The 22,285-nt window shown below is 30.1% G+C and overlaps 1 protein-coding gene across 2 annotated transcripts in view; it reads left to right on the top strand.

Moving 5' to 3' along the window:
- The window catches only part of LOC106677504 (atrial natriuretic peptide-converting enzyme), a 284,835-nt gene that overhangs the window by 36,536 nt on the left and 226,014 nt on the right, over positions 1-22,285 (top strand). Inside the window, exon 2 of one of the 2 annotated variants that reach the window (XM_067050075.1) lies at positions 14,299-14,349. The exons of the other annotated variant lie outside the window; for it this stretch is intronic. Within the exon in view, the coding sequence (XP_066906176.1) occupies positions 14,299-14,349 (51 nt within the window). The remainder of the gene's footprint in view (positions 1-14,298; positions 14,350-22,285) is intronic. 2 annotated transcript variants of the gene reach the window in all.

A 22,285-nucleotide genomic window follows, 5' to 3' on the forward strand; every position in this document is an offset into this window, starting at 1 on the left:
CCTCATATGATACTGTCAGTATGAGATCACAAGATCCAGATACCCAATCCACCTGCTGGAAATAAGCGCTGCAATTAGGACGATTTGAAAATTTATTGGCGGATAAGGCTGGTAACGAGCAAGCATTATTTGTGAGATGAAGAAAGTAAGACATGAGACTTGTTCTCTTGGGCCCAGCCTGTTATTAGCTTAGGCGATGTTTCCATGCCCCAATCAGTTAACTGTCCGTACCGCTGGCTGCGCTAGATATTTCATAACCATCTACAGGGAAGTACATGTACATAAGGTCCATGCACTCTCATTACTTTTACATACCCTTACAAGAAAAATGTGAGCTACTGCTGGAAAGCTCCTTATAATTTTATAATTTGTCTACAATACGTTTCACAGTTGCCTTCTATGCAATATTAATGAAAGAATTAAGCAAGAAATTGCACTTATATTATAACTTCTTCAGCACTAAACAGTAAAACTGTACCTGATCCAGAACGAAGAGCTACAGTGTTTTGAACTAAACAATTAATTATTTAAAAATTATTTTAGAGTTTTAATCATCCTCTCCCTACTAGTTTCAGTAATATTTCTTAACTACTTAGACATATATTATTTTTTAAACCCAGCTTTATAGCATAAGAGGATGTCACCATTAATGATTTCAGCTTCGTAGAGTAGGTTTCCATGGGAACTATAAAGAATATCCCTAAATTCACATTAATAAATACAGTCTATCTTTGATAATATTAACCAGATTTGGTTTATATCAGTTTTGTTTTATGCTGAAATTGATCATCTTGAAGGAGCAGTAATTTATAGTTTTTGGAAAATATTTTTTAAAAAACTATAGTTTTATTAAAAAAATATTTTTAAACCGTTGAGTTTTTTTTTTTTAATGTGCCTTAGTGAACATCACACAGAAAGAAATGAAACACAGTAGATAATTTCTACTTTCTAGTCATTGTTGTTTTTGAAATACTGTGGTCCTTTAGTAAAATCAGTGATTGAACACCGATAGCTCCGATAGTATGGACACTAATTCTACAGAGGCCGACTGGTAGAAGACCACGAGGGAGATCTAGACCGAGCTGTAGGGAGCATATCCAACGACTAGGTCTGGAAAGAGGAAAAACGCTGGCTCAGATGAAGAAGCTTGCCATGTGTGGACCAAGTGGTTAGAGGCTCCTCCACACTGAAAGGCACATAAGGAGGATATGGAAGAAGATGAAGTGGTCCATAAGACAGTGAGTGGTTACAAACATAGCCCGGGTTAATTATTATACATAGATTCCCTCAGCCAACCTATAGTAAAATTCAAAGGTCCTTGTTAACTTACCAGTATGATGGACAATTATTTAGCGAATGGAGTCTGCATCGCATTAATTTTTTCGTGTTTGGCATTTCTTGCAAAGTCAGGATATAAATTATTATCATAGAGATAGAAAAATGTACTCAGTATGTTACTACCCTTTAGGATTACGTGGATGATCCTACAAATAAAAAAATATTTGTAGTCTAGGACTGTTGTATCCTGTGTTGGATCAACAAGGATGTACCAAAGGAATACAAATATTTTTGTAATTTTTATTTTCTTCAGAATTTAAACAATAGAAGTAACCAAGGTTAAGAATATTGAGTGTTATTCTAGTTAAGCATTGAATAAAAAAAAATTATTTCATTTAAGAAACGTTTCCCTAACAATCAAGCAAAATCAATAAATGTTGTCTACTTTTAAAGAGCTTTCTTCCCTAAAAAGTAAAATTACTACTATTTAAATAATATATTAAATCATTGAAGATGATGATGTTTCTTACCGCCCAACCTAAACCTTTTGTTTATATAGTTTTATTTTTTCAATATAGCACATTTACGAAATGATTTTTAAACAATAAAATCTTGAATTATTTTATTTTTTATTTTGCAACACTTAAATAGATATTGTATTTAGGTTAATATATACTGATAGAAAAAAAAGTGTAACCTTTATTTTAAATGATAAATGTTTGAATAAGTTATTTTTATTTACATAAATATGGAGTGTATAGTAAGGAGTAAACACTCGACAAAGCCCTTAAAATACCCATGGGTAGAAGAAGGCAGCACACTTCAACTGACATTATTGTACCTAAGTATTCCTTATTTTCAATGAAGGGTACGGAAAAAAAATAAAATAAAAAAGGAGAAGTATTATGGTATTGCAAACTTTCATATTTGTCGGAAATTGGAAGTGCTACTTTATATAATAGATTTCAAACATTTGAATTGAATTGAATTGAATTTGAAGAATTGCTTCAAATCTACTCTAACGGTATTGCTTAAACTTGGCATATCAATGTCAAATTAAGTGGCTTTAACATAAAATCGGTCTTATCCTCATTGAAATATGACAACAGGACTTAAATGACGAACTCAAAAAAAAAAAATTGTTTTTAAAAGTATCATTAATTTTGTTTATTTAAAATAAACAACCAGCTCAATTTTTTAACAATGATAAGCAATAGATAAATATCAAATATCAAGCAATTTTTTGAATGACAACGATCAGAAAGGAAAAATACAGATTGGAATTATAATTGGAAAATGCCGAGACCGCCAGATATCTTCCGATCGCATTCATATCATTCCCATCGAATCCTAATACAGCTTCGTTAGCAGGAACAAAGCTGTTATGGGTTATTTTCACCACAATAAATTACCAAGTTTTGTATTGAGTGAAAGTTGTGTAATGTGCACACTACATCGGATTTTTCTTCAGAATATGTTCTTTGAACTATAGCAATTTTTTAATAAACTAGTTTAATTATAATAACAGTATTACTTTATAATAAAACAGTGCAATGCTAAAACCTTAATGAATAAAAACGATAACTGAAACATAACTAAATAAAAACGGTATTGTATATTAGGGTGGTATTACATGGAATATTTTATTCCAGAACTATGGAATCAATCGCGCAGTTCGCAATATTCCTCTAAACTGCCCCCGCTCGGTCGTCTGTTCTGACTCGGAATCTGCCCTCAAATCTTCACAAGATCCATTTTCAACATATCCATTAATAAAAGAGTTGAAGCAACATTTGAAAACTTGGGATATGGGTTGTAGGGTCTTATTTTTATGGCTACCAGATCATTGTGGGATCACCGGGAATGAAAAGGCAGACTTGCAGACCAGACTAGCTATAAAGACAGGTCAAGTCGTAACATCGTCAACACACAAAGATTTTATTTCTTGGATCAAAGATATTGGAAGGTAAGAGTGACAAGATGAGTGGTTCATCACGAGAGACGAGTTAAGAATGGTCCAACAGGCAGTGAAACTTGAAACTGCTAGGGAGAGAAAATATAGTATTTACCCGTCTTCGGATAGGCCACACTCGACTCACCCACAGTCTTCTCATGAAAAAAGGAAATGCACCGATGTATCGCTACTGTGGAAACGACCTCACCGTTAGGCATATTCACACTGAATGTACTGCACAGGAGTCACACCGATTCTCTTCAGATTTACAGATGTTGAGAGAAGATCCCACAACAACAACACTTTTTCCCTTTTTAAAAATCATTAATATCTATGATCACATAGTCTAAATCTAATTCCAGCATGTATAAGTGGATGCATAATTTAATATAGCAATTTACTAACTACGTCAATTCTTAATGTAACTTTAAATATGTAATTGCAATTGTAAATTTGTAATTTTTTCACTTTGTAATTTGAATTTTGTGAATGTGTAAATTGGAATCTGCTAACTTTGTAAACCCAGTGAAAATAATGACAATTTTTCTATTATATTCGACTATTTGCATAACACCTGTAATTAATTATTGAAGCCGATGATTCTTCTTTCATCCACCTTTTTCTTTCATGTACAGCTCTTACAAAATGTAATTTTAAACTATATATTTTTTTTTAAGAATTGTAATTTTAGCATGGTTAACAGTTTATATTTCGTATAAAATCTCATTAAGTCCCATATAAGATTCAAACGATTTGAAATAACTAACCTTGGCCAGAGTAAGTGTGACTGTATCGAAACGGCACCAGTGCCCCTGAACTTGGCCTAACCCAATCAAGAGCGACTTAATATTCCCCTGCTTCATTATCCCCGAGCTGAAAGGTCAGCTATGATACTGTTTCAGGTTGAGTTTCATTCAAATGGAATGTCCGATGACCTATTTAAACAGGTATCATTTTCAAAATTCGAATGGAACTAGAATCCGATAAATCGCGCAATCGTTTGATTGCCAAGGGCAAAAAGGATAATTCGTATTCCCGATTTGTCCTAACCTTTAACAGGTTTCTGTTTGCTTCACGTAGATTCATTATGCAAATTTTAATTGTTTTATCTGTTCCCTTTCAATATTATTGCCTTCGCCTTGCTTAAATTGTCTTAAAATATGAATCTTTGAATGATTTCACAATCATATATCATTAATATTCATTACATACAATCCTCTATTAACAGTTTTGAAATGGAACCGCCTTTTGACTTAAAACACAATAGCAGAAAACTACTTTATATTTTTAGTCACTGTTCTTCTAGAGGTTCATGATGTGTATCTGCATCTCTGAGATATATTTTTTAAACATTTTATTTCTTCTGTTTTTTAGTGCTTGATAATTTTTCAATGAACAAAATTGAGTAGTTCTCTATCGAAAGTTAATAAATCAAATTATGAATAGTAAATTTTTTTGTTGACAAATTTAAATTCTTCATTACATAAATACATTTCCCCCTTTCAAATAAATGTTCAATAAAGTTTGAGTTATCTACATGAAATGCAACAAAATATTTTTTTATAGATAACTTTCAAAAAGTGGGAAGATAAATCTTTGACAGAAAACTCATTTTTTTGGATGTTCAGAGATTTGAAAAGATTTCCCCAGTTCTATCTCGTATATACATAAAGATTTTAGTAATACATCCTACTTTGTACAGATAATTTTGAGGATCTGTTCAAATTAATTGGATAATATTCTATATCGTTTATTTATATTTTATTAGTAATATAATTTGGATTCTTTATATCAGCCTTTTATACAGGTCATTGCCGAAATATTACATTGTAAAAATACTTCGAAAACATACAAAATGAATATTGGCAACACAAGATAAATTTAATCCAAAAATATTCCACCACTGTTGGGATAGGGTGCAGAAGTTTTTTTAAGGACTTATTGTTAGAACGGTTTTAATGCTTACCTTTTCTCGAGTTGCGAGAAGAGTTTTAACAAGTAAATGCTCTGTAAAGTGCCTAAAAATCAACCTTAAGCAACATAATCCTTCAATATTTTTGACGATAGAGACCTAAGACGAAATTAGAGGTGGTCCTCGCATGGTATAGTGTCTGGTTGTCCACGGACCTGTTTGGGTTGGTAACAATTATTGTAAGTCACACAATAAAGCATTGTGTGTGTACATAGCAATATTAGTTTGTTCTTAACCAGGATCATATCATTTTTATTAATAACGGAGGTGTTGATAGTTCATCGTTGATTAACATGTGGAAAAGATGGTCGGGGTCTTCGGTCAATAAACAAAATCTATTTATTCGTGCCGACGTTTCGACCTGAATTTCAGGTCTTCATCAGGGAGTAAAGGCAGAAATTCTGGCTAAAATGAGCCAGAAGTTCAGGTCGAAACGTCGGCACGAATAAATAATTTTTGTTTATTTGCTGACCGCATCCCACCGACCATCTTTTCCACACATTTTTATTACTATTAATAAGAGGTCAATATATTGTGTAAACAAGAATAGCGTTTATTTTTCCATCACAACTGATAATAAACACTGTGGTTAATCATAACAAAAAAGCAATCCTTGCTGGTCGGACCCGCCCAACCAAGACCCCCTTGGGCAACGGTCCTAGATCGCTTTTGAAATAGTTGCTTAAAACAGGAAGAGGAGATTTTAATAGTTAAATCAAACAATATTTAAAAAGTGTCTTAAACTTAAAACGGCGTAAATCCTCAGGCGGTATATCACTAAAATATACTTCAGGAAAAGATTCTAATTTTTTAGTAAAACAAAATACCTATTCTTCATATCGTTCACTTTTTATTTTCACCAGAGAACGAAATCATAAAAATCGTAATAATAGAGGTATTCATGATGTTGTGTTAAATGTTATATGTTTTACCATGTTAAATGTTATAACTATAGGATTGTGAGCAGCCCTATTTGAAGTCATGTTAAACGTTAAATGCATAAGAGTCCCTAGCGGATTTTCTCAGCAACTTGTTGTATAAGCCTTTATGTTTATAACCTTCCTTCCAGACCCTCATGTTATTGTTTACTTCAGTTTTGATTTAAGTAATTAATTAAAACATGCCTAGAGAAGAAGAGAATGAAGATGAGCTAATTGACAACTGTATTGAAAGTCACAACAACTAATATGGCGGCGATCTCAACTGGTCTATTGTGTGACGTCATTCTCGATTTAACTGACCAAGTAACAGACTCTCAGCCATGTTAAATGTTATTTCGTTTTACCACGGCAAAAGAAGGCAATTTTTTTCGATTTAACACGAGTTTTTCCATTTAACACGCTTTAACATAGATCATGAATACCCCTTATATTAGACCCGCATTTATGGGATATGGGAAGAAACATTAATTATTATTTTTGCTATACACTTGTTTACTTTTTTTTGCAAAAGTACTCATAATCGGCAGATGTAATATTCTGCTAAATCTCCTCACTACTGATTTGTGGCCTTTTTCCACAAAATAAAAATATTTTTGAAAAACTTTTGAACCTAGAAAATAAAGTTCACCTAATGCTTAAGGACAGTGCTAGAATTAACGTTCGGGATCAACTAGAACATTAAAAAATATTCACTGGAGGGTAACTGACGCTTACCATATTTTAAGTGACTTTCAAAAAATGCCATACGACAAACACACACTTAGATGTTATTAAGCAATTTAGGTGGTTTAAAAGAAAATAACTATTATTATATTAAAATAAGAAACAAACGAAGAATAAAAAAATTCAGACGATAGATAAGAACATTGCCTACTTAAATATACAAAGGAGTTGATGAAAGATTGTTAGATACACCTATCTTTATATAACCTAGAGTACCTTCGTAATAAGGCACCTTGATTCTGTGACCTTAATCACCGGAGCCATTTCATTGAGTAGGATTACAACCAATCTATTTCTTTTTATCCTATTTCGTCACACATAAATTATTTCTAATATGTTTATATATGCTGGATTGGCTTAAGTATTATTGTGATTTAATCTCCCGGCTGAGTACTCTAATAATGCTGTATTTATCACAGCTTTTTATGGTCCTTTATAACGGATATTACAGGAATCTATGAAGAGAGGGCGGGCTATATAAAGAATGAGACATATCTATTTATAGCGACTCTGAACTCTAGCTTACCTTTTCTACTAGACCTACGTAGGGATTAGAACGGGGATTGTGTAATGTGGAAATGCCAGAAGGATCAACTATATGTCGCCCTATAATCTTCACATTTTCTGACTTCTGAAATGCCACGTCCTCTTACCTTTCTCCGTATTTGGTGTGTACAGTTTGATCCCGTAACCGACATTTTCATGCAGTTTCCTTCTTCCTCCAGGTAACCCTCACCTTGGACACTCCAAAAGAAGTTGATGATCGCGATGGCAATCGCTGAGTGGATATTATGCTATACCTTCCGTTTCATAACAGGCACCCACGCCCTGCTCCAAATTCCCTAAACGACGAGTTTCAAGGTCCGGCTGTTGGCCAACGCTAGCCGACTGACCCATATTAGACCCGGCCTGCGATAGCCACGATCCTGCGACCAGGAAAACGGAGGTTGCGGTGTTGAGCTCCAGTAGTTATTATGTAAGTTAGGCTCTGCTAAATGGACTATATCCTTCGGAGGCGCCAAGGGTACATTATAACTAAAATTGTCGGATTTGACACTCTAATTTGAACGAATACGCCAGTTTAGATACAAAAAACAAAAAAATTATGCAAAGTACGTATCACTCACGATTTATAGTTTAACAGGTAAACATATTTGGTGAACAAGGAAATTCAAACCCTATTTTTCAAACCCTATATTTAAAACTTATTTCAAAGCATAATGACTCTCTTGAAGAAAGAACTAGATAGAACACCGGAGCCGTCATAACCAAAACTCAGATTATCAGCTAGGTTTTACTCTTTTTCTTTTTTCTTCAGTTTCTTTTTAATACTAAACTCAATAAAATTATATTATCCAAACAGTAATTCTTGATTTCATTTCATTGATTTACAATGGAGTTATTAAATTATAATATAAAAACTAATTTTTTCATGTGAGAATCTTCAATGACATGAAAGATTTGCGAAACAACTAGCTATTGGTAGTACTCCAATAAAATTTCTATCATAGAAGGTCTCGAAGCCATCTTCTATTTATATCAGGCATTGAAGGAGAAGTGAGATTAGAAACAAGTGGATTCGGGTCATTTCGGAGTTCATTGTGGATCAATAGGATTAAAATCTGGTTCTTGCCACACAAAGTGATCATGAAGAATACAAATATATAATATAAAAACAATTATACCCAACTCATATCAGTCTGAAGCTCAGAAAGACCTGAAACTAAACCATCTGCGGCCTTCACTCCCTCACTCGAGACAAAGAAGGGTTCCCCCTGGAAAATATTGGATAAAAATGTTGCTTAAAAGTAAAAGGGCATTGTAGGGCAGTTTAAAAATGTATATATCAGAGAAAACCTTTCAGCAAACATTAAAACATCGATTTAGATAACAAAAAACAACATTTTTAACAATAATTTCTCATTATGTGCAGCCAAAGCCTTCCCGCGCCTTACCAGTTGGAACCACTGATATAGGACATTGTTACGAGTAGATAGGATGAATAGATTAAGATGACTAACCTCAGTTAGGAAATTTAGCTCTTCTTAAAAAAAAAATAAATAAATAAAAAAAAATACTACTTCTTGTATTGATGTAATCAAGAGAAAAAAATATTTTATGACTTTTATTAAAGATAAAAGCAAAAAACTCTTTTCCGTTTCTCAAATGGAAAAAATACAATTAACATTACTACTACTCTGTTGCAATTAACAGAATAAAAAAACAATCAGGTATAACGTAATTTTACGGAGGCCTCGATTCGAAAGTGAGCTCGGGTAGTACAGAGATTGAAAAGATAATTGCCTTTTTTCAAGATCTTTATCACCTATTATATATCCTCTTCAGGAGAAACACTTATAAATAAAAAAATCATAGAATATTTATATCCAGTTTTGCCTTTAAATTCTGAATATAATTCATGAACAATAAACAGTTTGTATTAAATCAATGAAGCAATATCTGGGGGGGGGGATCTGTTAAGCTTAATACACATTTTATTAATGAATTGGATAATGTGAATTGTCCATTTTCAAATCCTATCTTGTCAATAATCATTAATATATATACTAAACTACAGAAGAAAGAAGAAACAAATTAAATGATAATAAATTTTTACTTAACACAAAAAGAACAAACTATAAATTATAAATATATCCTAAAAAAAAAATAAAAAAGTATTAAATCGATATAACAAAAACTGATTAAATGGTAACACAATAACGATATGCTATAAGATAAAGAAAAGTAAATTAAGGAAAAATAAATAAATATGACACGCATAGCCACCTCTATACGATATTTACATTTAGCCTTGGAAACTCTGAATCGAGCTTGGAAGACAAAACAGGGCTTCCAAGAGACATCCCAACGCTTTTTTCCCGGCGGTGTCACTGGATAAAAGGAATATAAGTACAAATATTTTATATTGCGGCAGCGTGGTTTCACTTTCAGGCGAAAATAATGAACAGAAAATTATTTTTCTGTTGCAACAAAAATTCGAAAAATACGAAAAATCGTTCATATAAATTGGGACTTCTGGTTGGTCGATTTTGTCGAAAATGTATGGCAGGCATATATACCCGCAATAAATATGTAGGTTAAGTTTTTTAAAACTTTTCATTTTTGTGGTGGACTGTTGACAAAAAACAAGCTTTTTGGGAAACTTGGCAATTTGAGCTCAGGGTACCTCAACCTATATTTTTCATGAAAACTCGAATTTTCACGATTGAAATACACACCTTATTATATTCCTAGTAAAAGTAAAATCATTAAAAAAAAAAAAATCTAAAATCTAGGACGAAAATTATGAACAATTTTTTTTTTATTTTTCTGATGTTATAAAAATTCGTATTTTGGGACTTCTCGAGGTGAGAAACAAACATAAATTTTGTACCTGCCAAGAATACAAGAGTTTAACCAAAGATAACGAAACAATAATGCAATTGGAAATATCTATTTTTCTTTTTTTTTTACTCATAAATTTTTTTAATATTTTATATTTATCTATTGTTTATTATTTCTAACAATTATATATATATTTTTTTAATAAACAATGGTAAAGGTAGGTACTTTAGAAGATGATTTTTTTTTTTTAATTCGTTATTAAAGCCCTGTCAGACTATGTCAATGAGGATAAGACCTAGCTGATATTAGAGGCCACATTGAATTCTACATTGACACTGCGAGTTTAATCAAAATCATAAGAGTCGTTTGTGAGAAAATCTTAAAAATTAGCAAAAATCGAGTCTATTATGTGGCACTTTCGATCAGCTTAATTTATGGAAAAAGTTGCTGTCTCATCTCAGATATTTATCCTCAAAACATGTATTTTCGTCGAAATATTTTTACAATAACATAATTTCCCTTGCTATATGTTCCATATATACGTTAAGTTATTGTACTCATTGCAAGGTACACCACTATTTCAGCGAACCAGTGAAATGTCAGCGAAGAACTATGTTCATTAAATTCTATACCTTGTCAAAAACTATTTTCTGACTTAAAATACTCTTCCCGCTCCCTATGTATCTAGTTAGTTTTGGAGTTATAACTGCCAAAAGGAGATAAATAAAAAAAAAAACCATTTGAAAGAAAAACATATAAAGGTTAGCATAATAAATTATCATACTTATTTCGAAATGAAACTTGATACTTCGGTTTCAAATTAATGTGACATATTGGTCTATTTAGCTCCATATACGACTATAATCAAACAAATCACTTAGACATTTCAAGGATACATACATAAACTCTGTCATATTCATTTGGCAAAATATATAATTTTGCTAATAAAATATATTTGATGGTAGGTGCGTCATAACAATTTGTTAGAGATTGTTTACGGGCCAATGTTAATTAATGAATGCATTATTAGGTTCTGGCCTTGGACTACTTTGTAACACCTTTAGGCTATTTACATAAAGAATATTAATGGAGCACAGGTGGTAAACAAAAGATAGTGCACATGAGTCTCTGATGATAGATCAGTGTATTTTAAAAGCTTTGAAGGAATTATTTTTTATCCTTTAAGTTTGAATATCTTTCCTTGCGAAAATATAGAAGCTTGAGATACTCTAGCCTGGACTGGCCAAATTGAAAAAACCTTCATAACTGATATAAATCTGCTAAAGAGGAAAAAATGAAGGATGGCATGCACTGCCGGATATAAAAAAATTTCACGCTAAGATTTAAGAAATTTTATTATTGAATATTTTTCCTTATTCAGGGGTAAGAAGAAATAAAACATAACTGCTTAAAATATAAAATAGCTTTTAATTAATGAAATAAAATTATACAATGTTCTTTCATTGAAATAATGATGGACAAATAAAGTGTCATACTTCCTAGCATAAAAAATGAGCTTTGTAGGTTATTGGCATTTATTTCCATTAAAATCTATGTAATAAAAACAAAATTAATAAATCCACAAGAAACATGCGTCGCACTGAAACTTATATTTTAATAAAGCGCACATATAGTCCGCTCATTCCTAAAAAATTTTTCCTTTCACCAAAGAAATTTTTATAGATTCTTTTGACTCTGCTACCTCATATTAAATGAAAGGTGTTTAATCTATACACCAATTTAATAAAAAAAAAATTTCAGAGCTGATACAAATTCAATAATTCTGCTAATGAGTAGTGTTTTAAATGTAGAGCACCTAAAATAATGTTCATTTCTTTGCAATCTTCCCGAATCCTAGATCCATAAAAAATATGGAAATATCGAATGGACATATTGTTAAGTACTAAATTGCACTAGATTTTGGTAACCCATAGCGATAGGCGTGGGAACATCCCTGATCCTTGAATAGAAGTTAGAATCACTTTTGATCTGTATAGCCTTTTTCTTTATTTTTATTTTATTTTCAATCCAATGAAAAACGAACTTTTTTAGCTTCTTTATATTTAGGATCCCTCAAAGTGAAAAAAACTACTATGCCATCGAGTGTGACTAAACGTAGTTTCAAGGTAAATCAGTGGCTATAAAAAAAATATCGGGTAGATGTATAGAATAAGATGTACAATACAATACCGTCTGTAACTCAACATGGGGTACCACGTACTTTATACTAAGTTTTTTTTTTTTTTTTTGTACATTTCAGATTCGTTCCAAGCAAAAATTCTGCATATTCAAATTCTAATTAATAACCCAAAATATAAATAAACCAACAAAGTTAATCGCGTAGGAAATCCATATTAGGGGTATTCATAATATTGTGTTAAATGTAAAACGTTTAGGAAGTATAGGATTGTGAGCAGCCCTATTTAAAGTCATGTTAAATGTTAAATGCATGCTACTAAAGCTACTAGCGAATTTTCCGAACAACTTGTTTAGTAACCATTCCTTCCAAAACTTCTTCTTATTGTTTACTTCTAAGTTTTGAGAACAGAAATTTATAACTACATTTCTAAAGTAAGTGAAAAGTAGAAGTGTGAAAGTTTGGCTACTGATTGTCTTGTTTAAAAACGTCAAAAACAGTATTAAGACAATCAAAACTAACTACGAGCAAGTAACACCACAACAAATAAAATGGTGTAGAGCTCAGCTGGCATGTTGCCTGACGTCATTCTCCAATAAACAGACTCTCAAACATGTTATATGTTATATCGTTTCAACAAGAAGGAAATATTTCTCCATTTAACACGCTTTAACATGTTAAACTAAAGATCATGAATACCCCTATCATATCCTAATTTTTACAATAGGTAAATATTGAAGCAATTTTATGGTTACTTTTGTCCGATATAACTTTAAACGAAATTAAAATGCTTAACAATTCTAAATTCTAATTTTTAAAATCATTTCTGCATAAATTGAATTGAGACGATAAACATGCATTTATATAAGGCAGTAACCAAATATTGTAACAAGAATTTACATGAAAATGGGTTAATAATAATATGAATTAGTTTAATTGTGCTAATTTTTTTTTCCTGACCTCCTTTTTTGAAAATATATAGAAAACAATAGTAATATGCACATGTATATATATATATATATATATATATATAATGGTGCCCTTCCTTTGCCATGTGGCGTTATAAGGGGATGGGCTAGGTCTGCTAAGGGCGGGGGTTACAATATTGTCCCAGGAGCCGCTGGCCGGGGGGTACAAGAATTGTGCCAATTTTTTTTTTTTGGAAACCTCGTTATTTGATTGTGCCAATTGTTTTTTTTTTCTTGTTTTTTTTTCATACCCTCCTATAATGATGTTATTGAATATCTGGTACATACATATAGGAGGAATGCTATATGCATATCATGCTATATGTATATATGATTGTGCCAATTAAATTTCGTTAACTTTATAACTAAATATTGATAGAAATAAGAGTGTGGGAAGGGAGAGAGAGTAGGTAATTTTGGAAGTTATTTTAGAAATAAATTGGATCATTGTATGGGGAAAAAAAGTATGCTTATTTATTTTTTCACAACTACGAATACTTATGAAGGGTTTTATATGAAAAGCTAACGTATCCAATTCTGAATTTTGTTTTGAAAAATTAAAATTCAACTTAAAAACATTTTCAGTTTATTTCAAAATTCACTGTACAGCTGTAGCCTAAATCTCCACTTCTGTACGGTCGGAATCAATTTCATAAAAGATATCTCTTGAGATTATATTTATCTTTATTTTATAAAAATTTAATATAAAATATAAGAAGCTTTTTAAATTAATAGTTTCGGTATCCCCAACTCCTAATGAACTATTATTATTTTATAGATATATTTCTTTAATTTATTCTATTTCTTCTTTTTATTGTTTATATTTTACTTTTTTATACTGGGTATTTAAATATTTCGGCTAACTAACCAATAAAACAAATATAAAACACCTTAATTTGTTCATTTAATGATGTCTGTAACATTTGTTATACATTTTTTTATATGTATTTTTCTATAAAACTTCTTAATTTCTGTTTTAGGTAAGTATCAACCAGTTCCCAAGCAATGGATATTTATCAAACTACTTCAACGTAAGTTTAAATATATTTACCAAGAAACTGCTACTAAATTTAACAAATGTTTAAATAAAGGTTCACATTTTTTTTTTAAATCCTTAGTACAAAAGGTAGGGAAGCTTTGTATTCGTTTAGGAATTAAAAAAAAATTTAAAACTTAGTTTTGAGAATCGAAAACTTTCACTCCTATTAAACGTACGTCTATAACGAATTTAAGGAACAAATTTAGTTCCGTTCTGTCGGTTAGTTTTTAGTTAATTTTGTAATTGGTAACGATTGATCAAACTTTTCATCCGACTTTGCTGAAATATTAGGGATTTTGCGGGTTGGTACATAATTGGCATTATATTGATTTATTTCTAATTCCGTCCCCTCCTTTCTTTTCCATGTATTTAAAAGAACTCTTTCGATTTGGCCCTAATTTTGAGGAAATATAAAGGTCAGTGTAAAATGTGTCTAGTATTAATTTCATCATATTCCGTTTACTACTTTCGCTTAAAGATACCCAAAAGTATTTTTCTTGATACACGTGTTTTAAACCAGGCTTCTCACGTAGATAGTGTTCTCAAACGATGAATCAAATTTAATAAAAAATAAAAATAATGAAATTTACTCTGGAGCACTATGATAAAATAAAATAGAAAGATGTACCTAATTAATTAATTAATTAATTAATCTATATTAATACAGAACATTTGTATAAGTTAGTATACATATATACAATAAAAGATTATAGTACTTATATAATTGGGAATAGAAAAAAAAACTACCTACTCATCCTCAATTAATTGAAGTCAATTGAATTTATAAAATAATTAGATATGATGTAAACAATAATATATAATACATATAGTGCTGTATAGAGCGTGGCTTACAGTTAACCCATATATTTTAATTTTTCTAATGTCTCACTTAAAATGTGGACCCCAAATTGAGTCCAAGTTAATAAATCAACCAGAAATAAAACTAAAAAAAAAGAAATGTTTGACTGGGTACTTTCTTATTTCTATGATACTCAATAACTGATTTTGAATCACTCACCAAATGACTATAGCTGCCTGTATTTTTTCTTAACTCCACATAATTATTCATTATATTACCATTAGAATTGGCTATATATGTGTGTGCTTAGTTATAGATATTGTTTATTTAGATATTTCTAAAATCCTTATTTTTATCGTATTCTTGTATCATCTTATTTTATTCTCATTATAATATAATTCACTAATTGTAAATTTGCAGCATTATTATTCACTTCATAGTCCTTTTAGTTGTTATTATTAGTTTTTAATAATTATTAGTTTTTATTTTTTCTAATAATTATGTTTTTTTCTTAGTTTATTTTCATTTTAGCATTTGTTAATTGAATCATTAGTTTTATGACTGGAGATCAATTCATATTGAATTATTCTAGCTAATAAATTATAGTAGCTTCCACCTAATAGCCAAAATTCTAATAATTACATTTCATTTATGTCAATAATTTTTTCTTGTGTTATTTTAGCACTGACCGATAGTGGTCATCTAGTTACTGCTCTAGCTCAGTCAGTTAATAGAAAAGTTACATTAACTCTTCCACAAGCAATTAATCGAATCTAAAGTTTGGAATCATAGTTTAGTGTTAGTTTCGACTAACATTTTTTAAACAAAAATATTTCCAGTATCACTTCATAATTTCTGTATATTTGTATTAAAATATATTAAATTAATAGCATTATAATTTATAATATTTAGCATTATGAAATAAAATATGCGAAATGTTTGAGGTAACACTCAGCACTAAAACCAGTTATGCCTAAGATTTATTAGTCTGTCATCACCGATACAGTTAGGAACATAACAAAAGTCTATTGCGAAGAAACTGTGATAAACGAGACCTTCTGGAATAGGAATTTCTATTTTTGAAACAGAAAAAACAAAAATCTAGATCAAGTTAATATCTATGCTAAGGACGTACTAGTTAAGGGCGTTCTTAATTTCTTAATTTTAGTTTTTCGTTTTTGAAGACTTAATTATGTTCACCTGTCCATAATAAAACTAATAGAACAATTAGGAAACTATTTCAAATTCATAAGGTTGCCTATAAATTTTGGGAATTTAGTGTCACAACTGATTCTGAATTCTATTAAGAATTCTTGAAACTTTTAACACACAGTAAATTTAGTATTTCTGTTCACAGTGTGAATTTTTTAAAAGCCTTTGATGTCATATTTGCTCAAAATAATTATAGCTTTTTAATTTTCGCATTAAAATAATTCAAAGGTGAGTAAACGCTGTATTGTGTTTTTTGAGACTCAATCTATATATTTAACTAAAAATAATAATTATAAATGGATTTTAATTAATGTGCAATTGATTTTTCTCTAGTATAAATATTTCCAAGTGATCGCTTAAGTTTAAGTGCATTAAAAGTATGTACTTCTATTTCATTTATACTTGTTAAGTTTTCATGTTAGTTTGAATCACTTCTTTGTATTTTATTTTTTAATTTAATTAGTTATTCAAATTATGGAAGTGATCAATTATTTTTTCGCTATATATTTTTTTTTTTATTATTTATTTGTTGCATTAAATATTACTATATTATTACTCCTCGAATAAATAAATATATAAACGGGAACTAAATCACAATTATTTTATAAATAAGATAGTTTCCTTAATTTAAAGTTCATTGATATTTTTCAATAACAAATAACTTCTATAAATAGAAGTAAAAATTAAACCAGAAAATGGATACGAGTACTCAATTGACGAGGTAAAAACGAAAATTAATGGATTGAGGAGTGACGTTCTGCCTGAAATATTAATTTAGGTATAAATAATTATTAGTGCATAAAAAGTATATGCAGTACCAGATAAAAATTCGTTATCCATTACAGGAATCAAAACTGAACTTATGTAAAATCAATTTATATTATTTCAAGAACAAATTCAACGATTTTTTACTTCATAAATTCTTTATTACAGTGGACATTTCTTGCTAAGAGCTGTCTTCATCGTTCTCCTACATGTTTTTCCTATAGTTTTAATTTAAAACGCCTTTTCGACCAGAATAGATTTCTATATTTGATGTCCGTATATCATCTATGTAACGTTTGGTTTGTACTATGTTATCATCTTTAATACATGTTTATCCTCACAAGGTTGAGTCTGGACTTGAGAAGTTAAAAAAGCAATTGAAGACGATTACGCTTAAAAAAAATCTAATGCTAAATAAATCACGTATAGATAACCCATAAATAAATTGTGTATGCTGGATGAAATGACAGGTTAAATTATGGATAGGAAAAAGATGAAATGTAGAAGGATGAAAAAATTAATGATGAACTGGTTTTAGCCCGAAACGTCCGCAACAATAAAGATTTTTTTTTTAATACTTTTTATTTATTGATAGATATTACAATCTGCCACACAGTTGTGGGCAATAGGTAATAGTGATGAATGATCTCATACATACTAAAATAAAATAAAATAAATTAATAAAACAAAAAACCTATTAAAATATATATACAAACAGAAGAATAAACGAAATGAGCATAATCAAACTTCTGTATGAAAAATAAATAAATAAAATAACATAATGATAAAATAATATAGTCTCTAGTCAATAAAGAATTAAATTACTTTGAGAGTGTAAGATCGATATTGTTATATTGTTTACTTCGTAGACTGCCTGTTAATTAAGTCTGCGGACTTTTGCTAACTTATCTAACAATATTGAGAACTTAGGAGTATTTTTCTTTCTTCCTTTCTAAACTCAAAAAATAAAAACTTCGGTTTTTGTCTCGCTTTTTAGTTATATTTTTTTAAACAATGTATTTATTGTTTAAGAAAGGATGCATGGGCGTACCCAGTTGGGGCTGGAGGGGACAACTGATCCCCTGGGAGTGAAAAAAAATTATAAATTTAATATAAAATTTTTTTCAAGCAAATACTAATTGCAATAACAAATAAAGCACTGCTATAATTATATAAAATATTCTAAAATTTTTGGTTTCATTTGCCTTTTTCCGTGCTGAAATGTCACAACTTGATTGACTATGGCTTGCCCCCCTAGTTTCGATCCTAGATACGCCCTTGAAAGGACTTATTAAAAAAATAATAATTGGAGTCTAAAAATATTTGAGGAAACAGGAACATGGATTAACGTTATTAATTTTTTTTTCAAACATTTAATCCTCATAACTGAAACAGGAATAAGACCAATGATAAGGACTTATTTTAAGGAAGTCGCAGTAAAAAATAGATATTATGCCAACTGAATCCGGATTTTTTTTTATTATTATAAACCTCAAAAGCATAACCGACTCTTTCTGTAAGTGAGGAGGAAGTGACGAAGGATTACAGGGAATAAAGGATAGCCAAGAGAACTGACCGAGGAATTAATAAAAAAAGTGAAAGCAAGATTGAGTTACTTTCAAAGACCATCATCGCAGCACGGTAAACATTCCGAGGGTATTTTCAATGATGCCAGCGTAGGATTATCATTTTGTTTTAGACAATTTACTTTCTATGTATTTCTCTTTTTTTTATTGAACACAACTAATTGTCACGGATTAAAACGAAACCATAGTAATTAAAAGTAATATCCTTGCGTCTTAACAGAAAATATATACAGACTAGATTGACGGCTTGAATTTAATTTAATTAAGGGGTATTCATCATCTTTAGTTTAACATGTTAAAGGGAAAAAAACTCATGTTAAGTGGAGAAATATTTCTTTCTTTTACCATGTTAAACGACATAACATATAACATGGTTGAGAGTTTGTTACTAGTTCTGTTAAATGGAGAATGACGCCATGCAACAGCAGGCTTTGTTTGTTGTCGTATTAGTTTAGGTTACTTGCTCGTAGTTAGTGTTTTGATTGCGTTAGTATCGTTTTGGATATTTTTATATATATTAAAGGAATGGATGACGATAATAATAATGTAATAACAGTTGTTTATTAGCTCGTCTTGATTCTCTTCCTTAAAAGTTAGAAGATCAACTAGGCACTCAGTAGCCAAACTTTCAATTTTCACTCAATTTAAGCATGTTGTAATAAACTACTGTAATCAAAACTTAGAAGTAAACAATAACATGAAGTTTTGGAAGGAAAGGTTATAAAACAAGTTACTCAGAAAATCCGCTAGAAGCTCTTATGCATTTAAAATTTAGCATGACTTTAAATAGGGCAGCTTACAATCCTATACTTATAACATTTAACATAGCAAAACATTTTACATTTAACACAACATCGTGAATACCCCAATTATTTCTGTAACATTTAACATGTAGAGTTCGTAACTCCTGGGGATAACCCTGCCTCCGTTAACAGATACCTGATTTACCAAAAGCATGTAGTAAAAACCTACGGATGATCTTGTTTGCTTGTTTAAACCATAAATTTAATCTTTGTTGCATAAATTTTTAGAATTATTTTGAAAATATGGTAAGCCTATTTTTTACAATTTATTTATTGAAACTGTTATTTAAGAATCATCTCCTTAACTATAAGTAAAATCAAATTGAAATTTCTTCAATCATATTCCCACTGTCTGCACTATTTTTTGCAACCATTTTGGAAAAAAAACCTACATTGCCTAGAGTGGGGCGAATAGTGCATCCCAGAAAGAATTTTATTTCTGTCATTTTTTTCTTCTCATACGGAAATGAGGAGAATCAATATTACGTACAACAATAACTAGATTTCAATCAGCTTTATCTCTTGATTTATAGAGTTTTCTCATCAACACTTTTACAGCCTTACCTGATTCCGTTATTTATTACATAATTTTATAGCTGTGAAGTCTATCAAACTTTACATCAATACTTCAGAAAACTGCAAGAAATTATCGGGTTATATAAGTTTACGTTAAACACTTCGATTTATATAACTTATTCATTAATGAGTATTATAATTTAATATAAGTAAGTTATAATTATTTAATCCTTATAAATATTCGTTGTTTTTTCTTCATTCTTCATTTAGTTTAATTATTATATCTTACATTATTATTTTTTTCTAATTTATTTTTATTATTTAAAATTATTCAATAATTATAACATTGAAAATAGTTAGTGGTGTTTTTTACACGAGACTAAACCTCACAATATCTATTGTTAAAAGATAATAATCAGTTAAGTTATTGTAATAAACATGGAAGGCCCACCAGGCCGATCAGGTTATAAATGAATATTAAAAAGATAAAATAACTTTAATCATATCTTGCACTAGGCGTACATCGATCCTAGAACTAAAAATATTCTAAATGAAGTAATTAAAATGTTTGAGGATAATTGCCAATTATTATTCTAAGTAGTATAGATAGCATTTAACAATGATTTGATAAATATGGCATTGTAACATGGTATCTAAGTGAACACCATAGCTGCTTCGATTATGTACGTATTCAATTGTTAAGCAATAAGGTGCAAATACTTAAACATTAAAAAAATTTCAAACCAATCACCAACTATTTATTTTTTTAAGCCTAAGGGACTAGTATTAAAGTAGCTCTCTGGACTGTCTCAATTATCGCAATTAATAAGCTTTAATTAAATAATAATTATTAATTACCTAAATTAATAAAGCCTACTATTAACTTACAGAATAACAAATATGCAAGATCTCGTGTCCTTTAAAAATCACCCAGAGCCTCCTTAGCTGAATGTAGAATTGACTCCACACCAATCAAATCGCTTTATTGCTATAAAAAAATAAATAAATAAAGCTATAAATATAAAGACCGGTGGCATTTCAAATTGCATAATTATCTTCCGGGTATTGCGAAAATTAAATTACAGACGCCAAGTTATGGATTGGATAAAGTGTTGAGATATTGGTGGGAGAAATGGATCGAGAAATTGTCCCAACTGGAAGGTGTAGCCTCAGTCATTCAATTGCCTTTATAAATCATCCAATCCGCTTCTCCTAGCCTTAGAATTAAGTTTCAATTTCATTCTCGAACCTTAAGACATTACGTTATGTAAATAACGGGTTGCTTCAGAAACCCGGAAAACGGATTGGAGAGAAGTTTTCCCATTTCTGAGATTTCTTAAATAGAAAAATACGATAATCCAGTTAAGGTGGCCCCTCTATGTGGTTGTTAAATTACCACTCGATTAAGGTAGATATCTAGAGGTATATAGCTGGTCACAGAGATTAATTTACGTTTTTTTCATTCTTATTATTATAGAATAATAAGATTTTTACAAACATATATGATATATGCCAAAAATCTTGAAAGTAATTAATAATAATCGAAGAAATTACCATTTTCTAAGGACAAAAATACTTATTTTTACCCACCCTAAATACTATACATAACGCCGAAAATAACACGATAATCCTGGTGATGAACAGATGAACCTTACACCAACGTCTTCGGAAATAAATAGAATTTCCATATTTAAGCAAAACCTAAATTCGTTATCTATTCTAAGTTCCATCCTATGAAACAGAAACCACTATTTAAATTTTGAATATTCATCACGTTGAAACTGATGAAATAGATGAATTTAATATTTAAATAATTTGTTGATTGCTGACCGTTGATTCAATGTGTGGAAAAGATTGTCGGAGGTCAGTAACATAATAATAAACACAAATAAGTAAAATTACTTTCATTTGTTCCAACGTTTCGGCCTAAATTTCAGGACTAAGATAGTTAAAACGAAGAAACTGTGTAATAAGGGAAAATAAAGATAAAGGATGATGCTGAAAGGGGATAAAATATAATATTACAAATGTGAGAAATTATTACAACATAAGACAAACATTGAAAACAATAGAAAAAAAATTAAAAATCGAACAGTTTACAACTCTTACATACACAACGTATACAATACACAACTCTTTGTATAAGATGAAACAATTTAAATCAACATAATGAGAATTGAGGGAAAGTACAAGATACACATGATACTATGAGAAACATAAAAATATATAGGTAACATTAAATATATA

This window comes from Halyomorpha halys, unplaced genomic scaffold, assembly GCF_000696795.3.
Source record: "Halyomorpha halys isolate HHAL.00 unplaced genomic scaffold, Hhal_1.1 Scaffold100.1, whole genome shotgun sequence".
Classification (NCBI taxonomy): domain Eukaryota; kingdom Metazoa; phylum Arthropoda; class Insecta; order Hemiptera; family Pentatomidae; genus Halyomorpha; species Halyomorpha halys.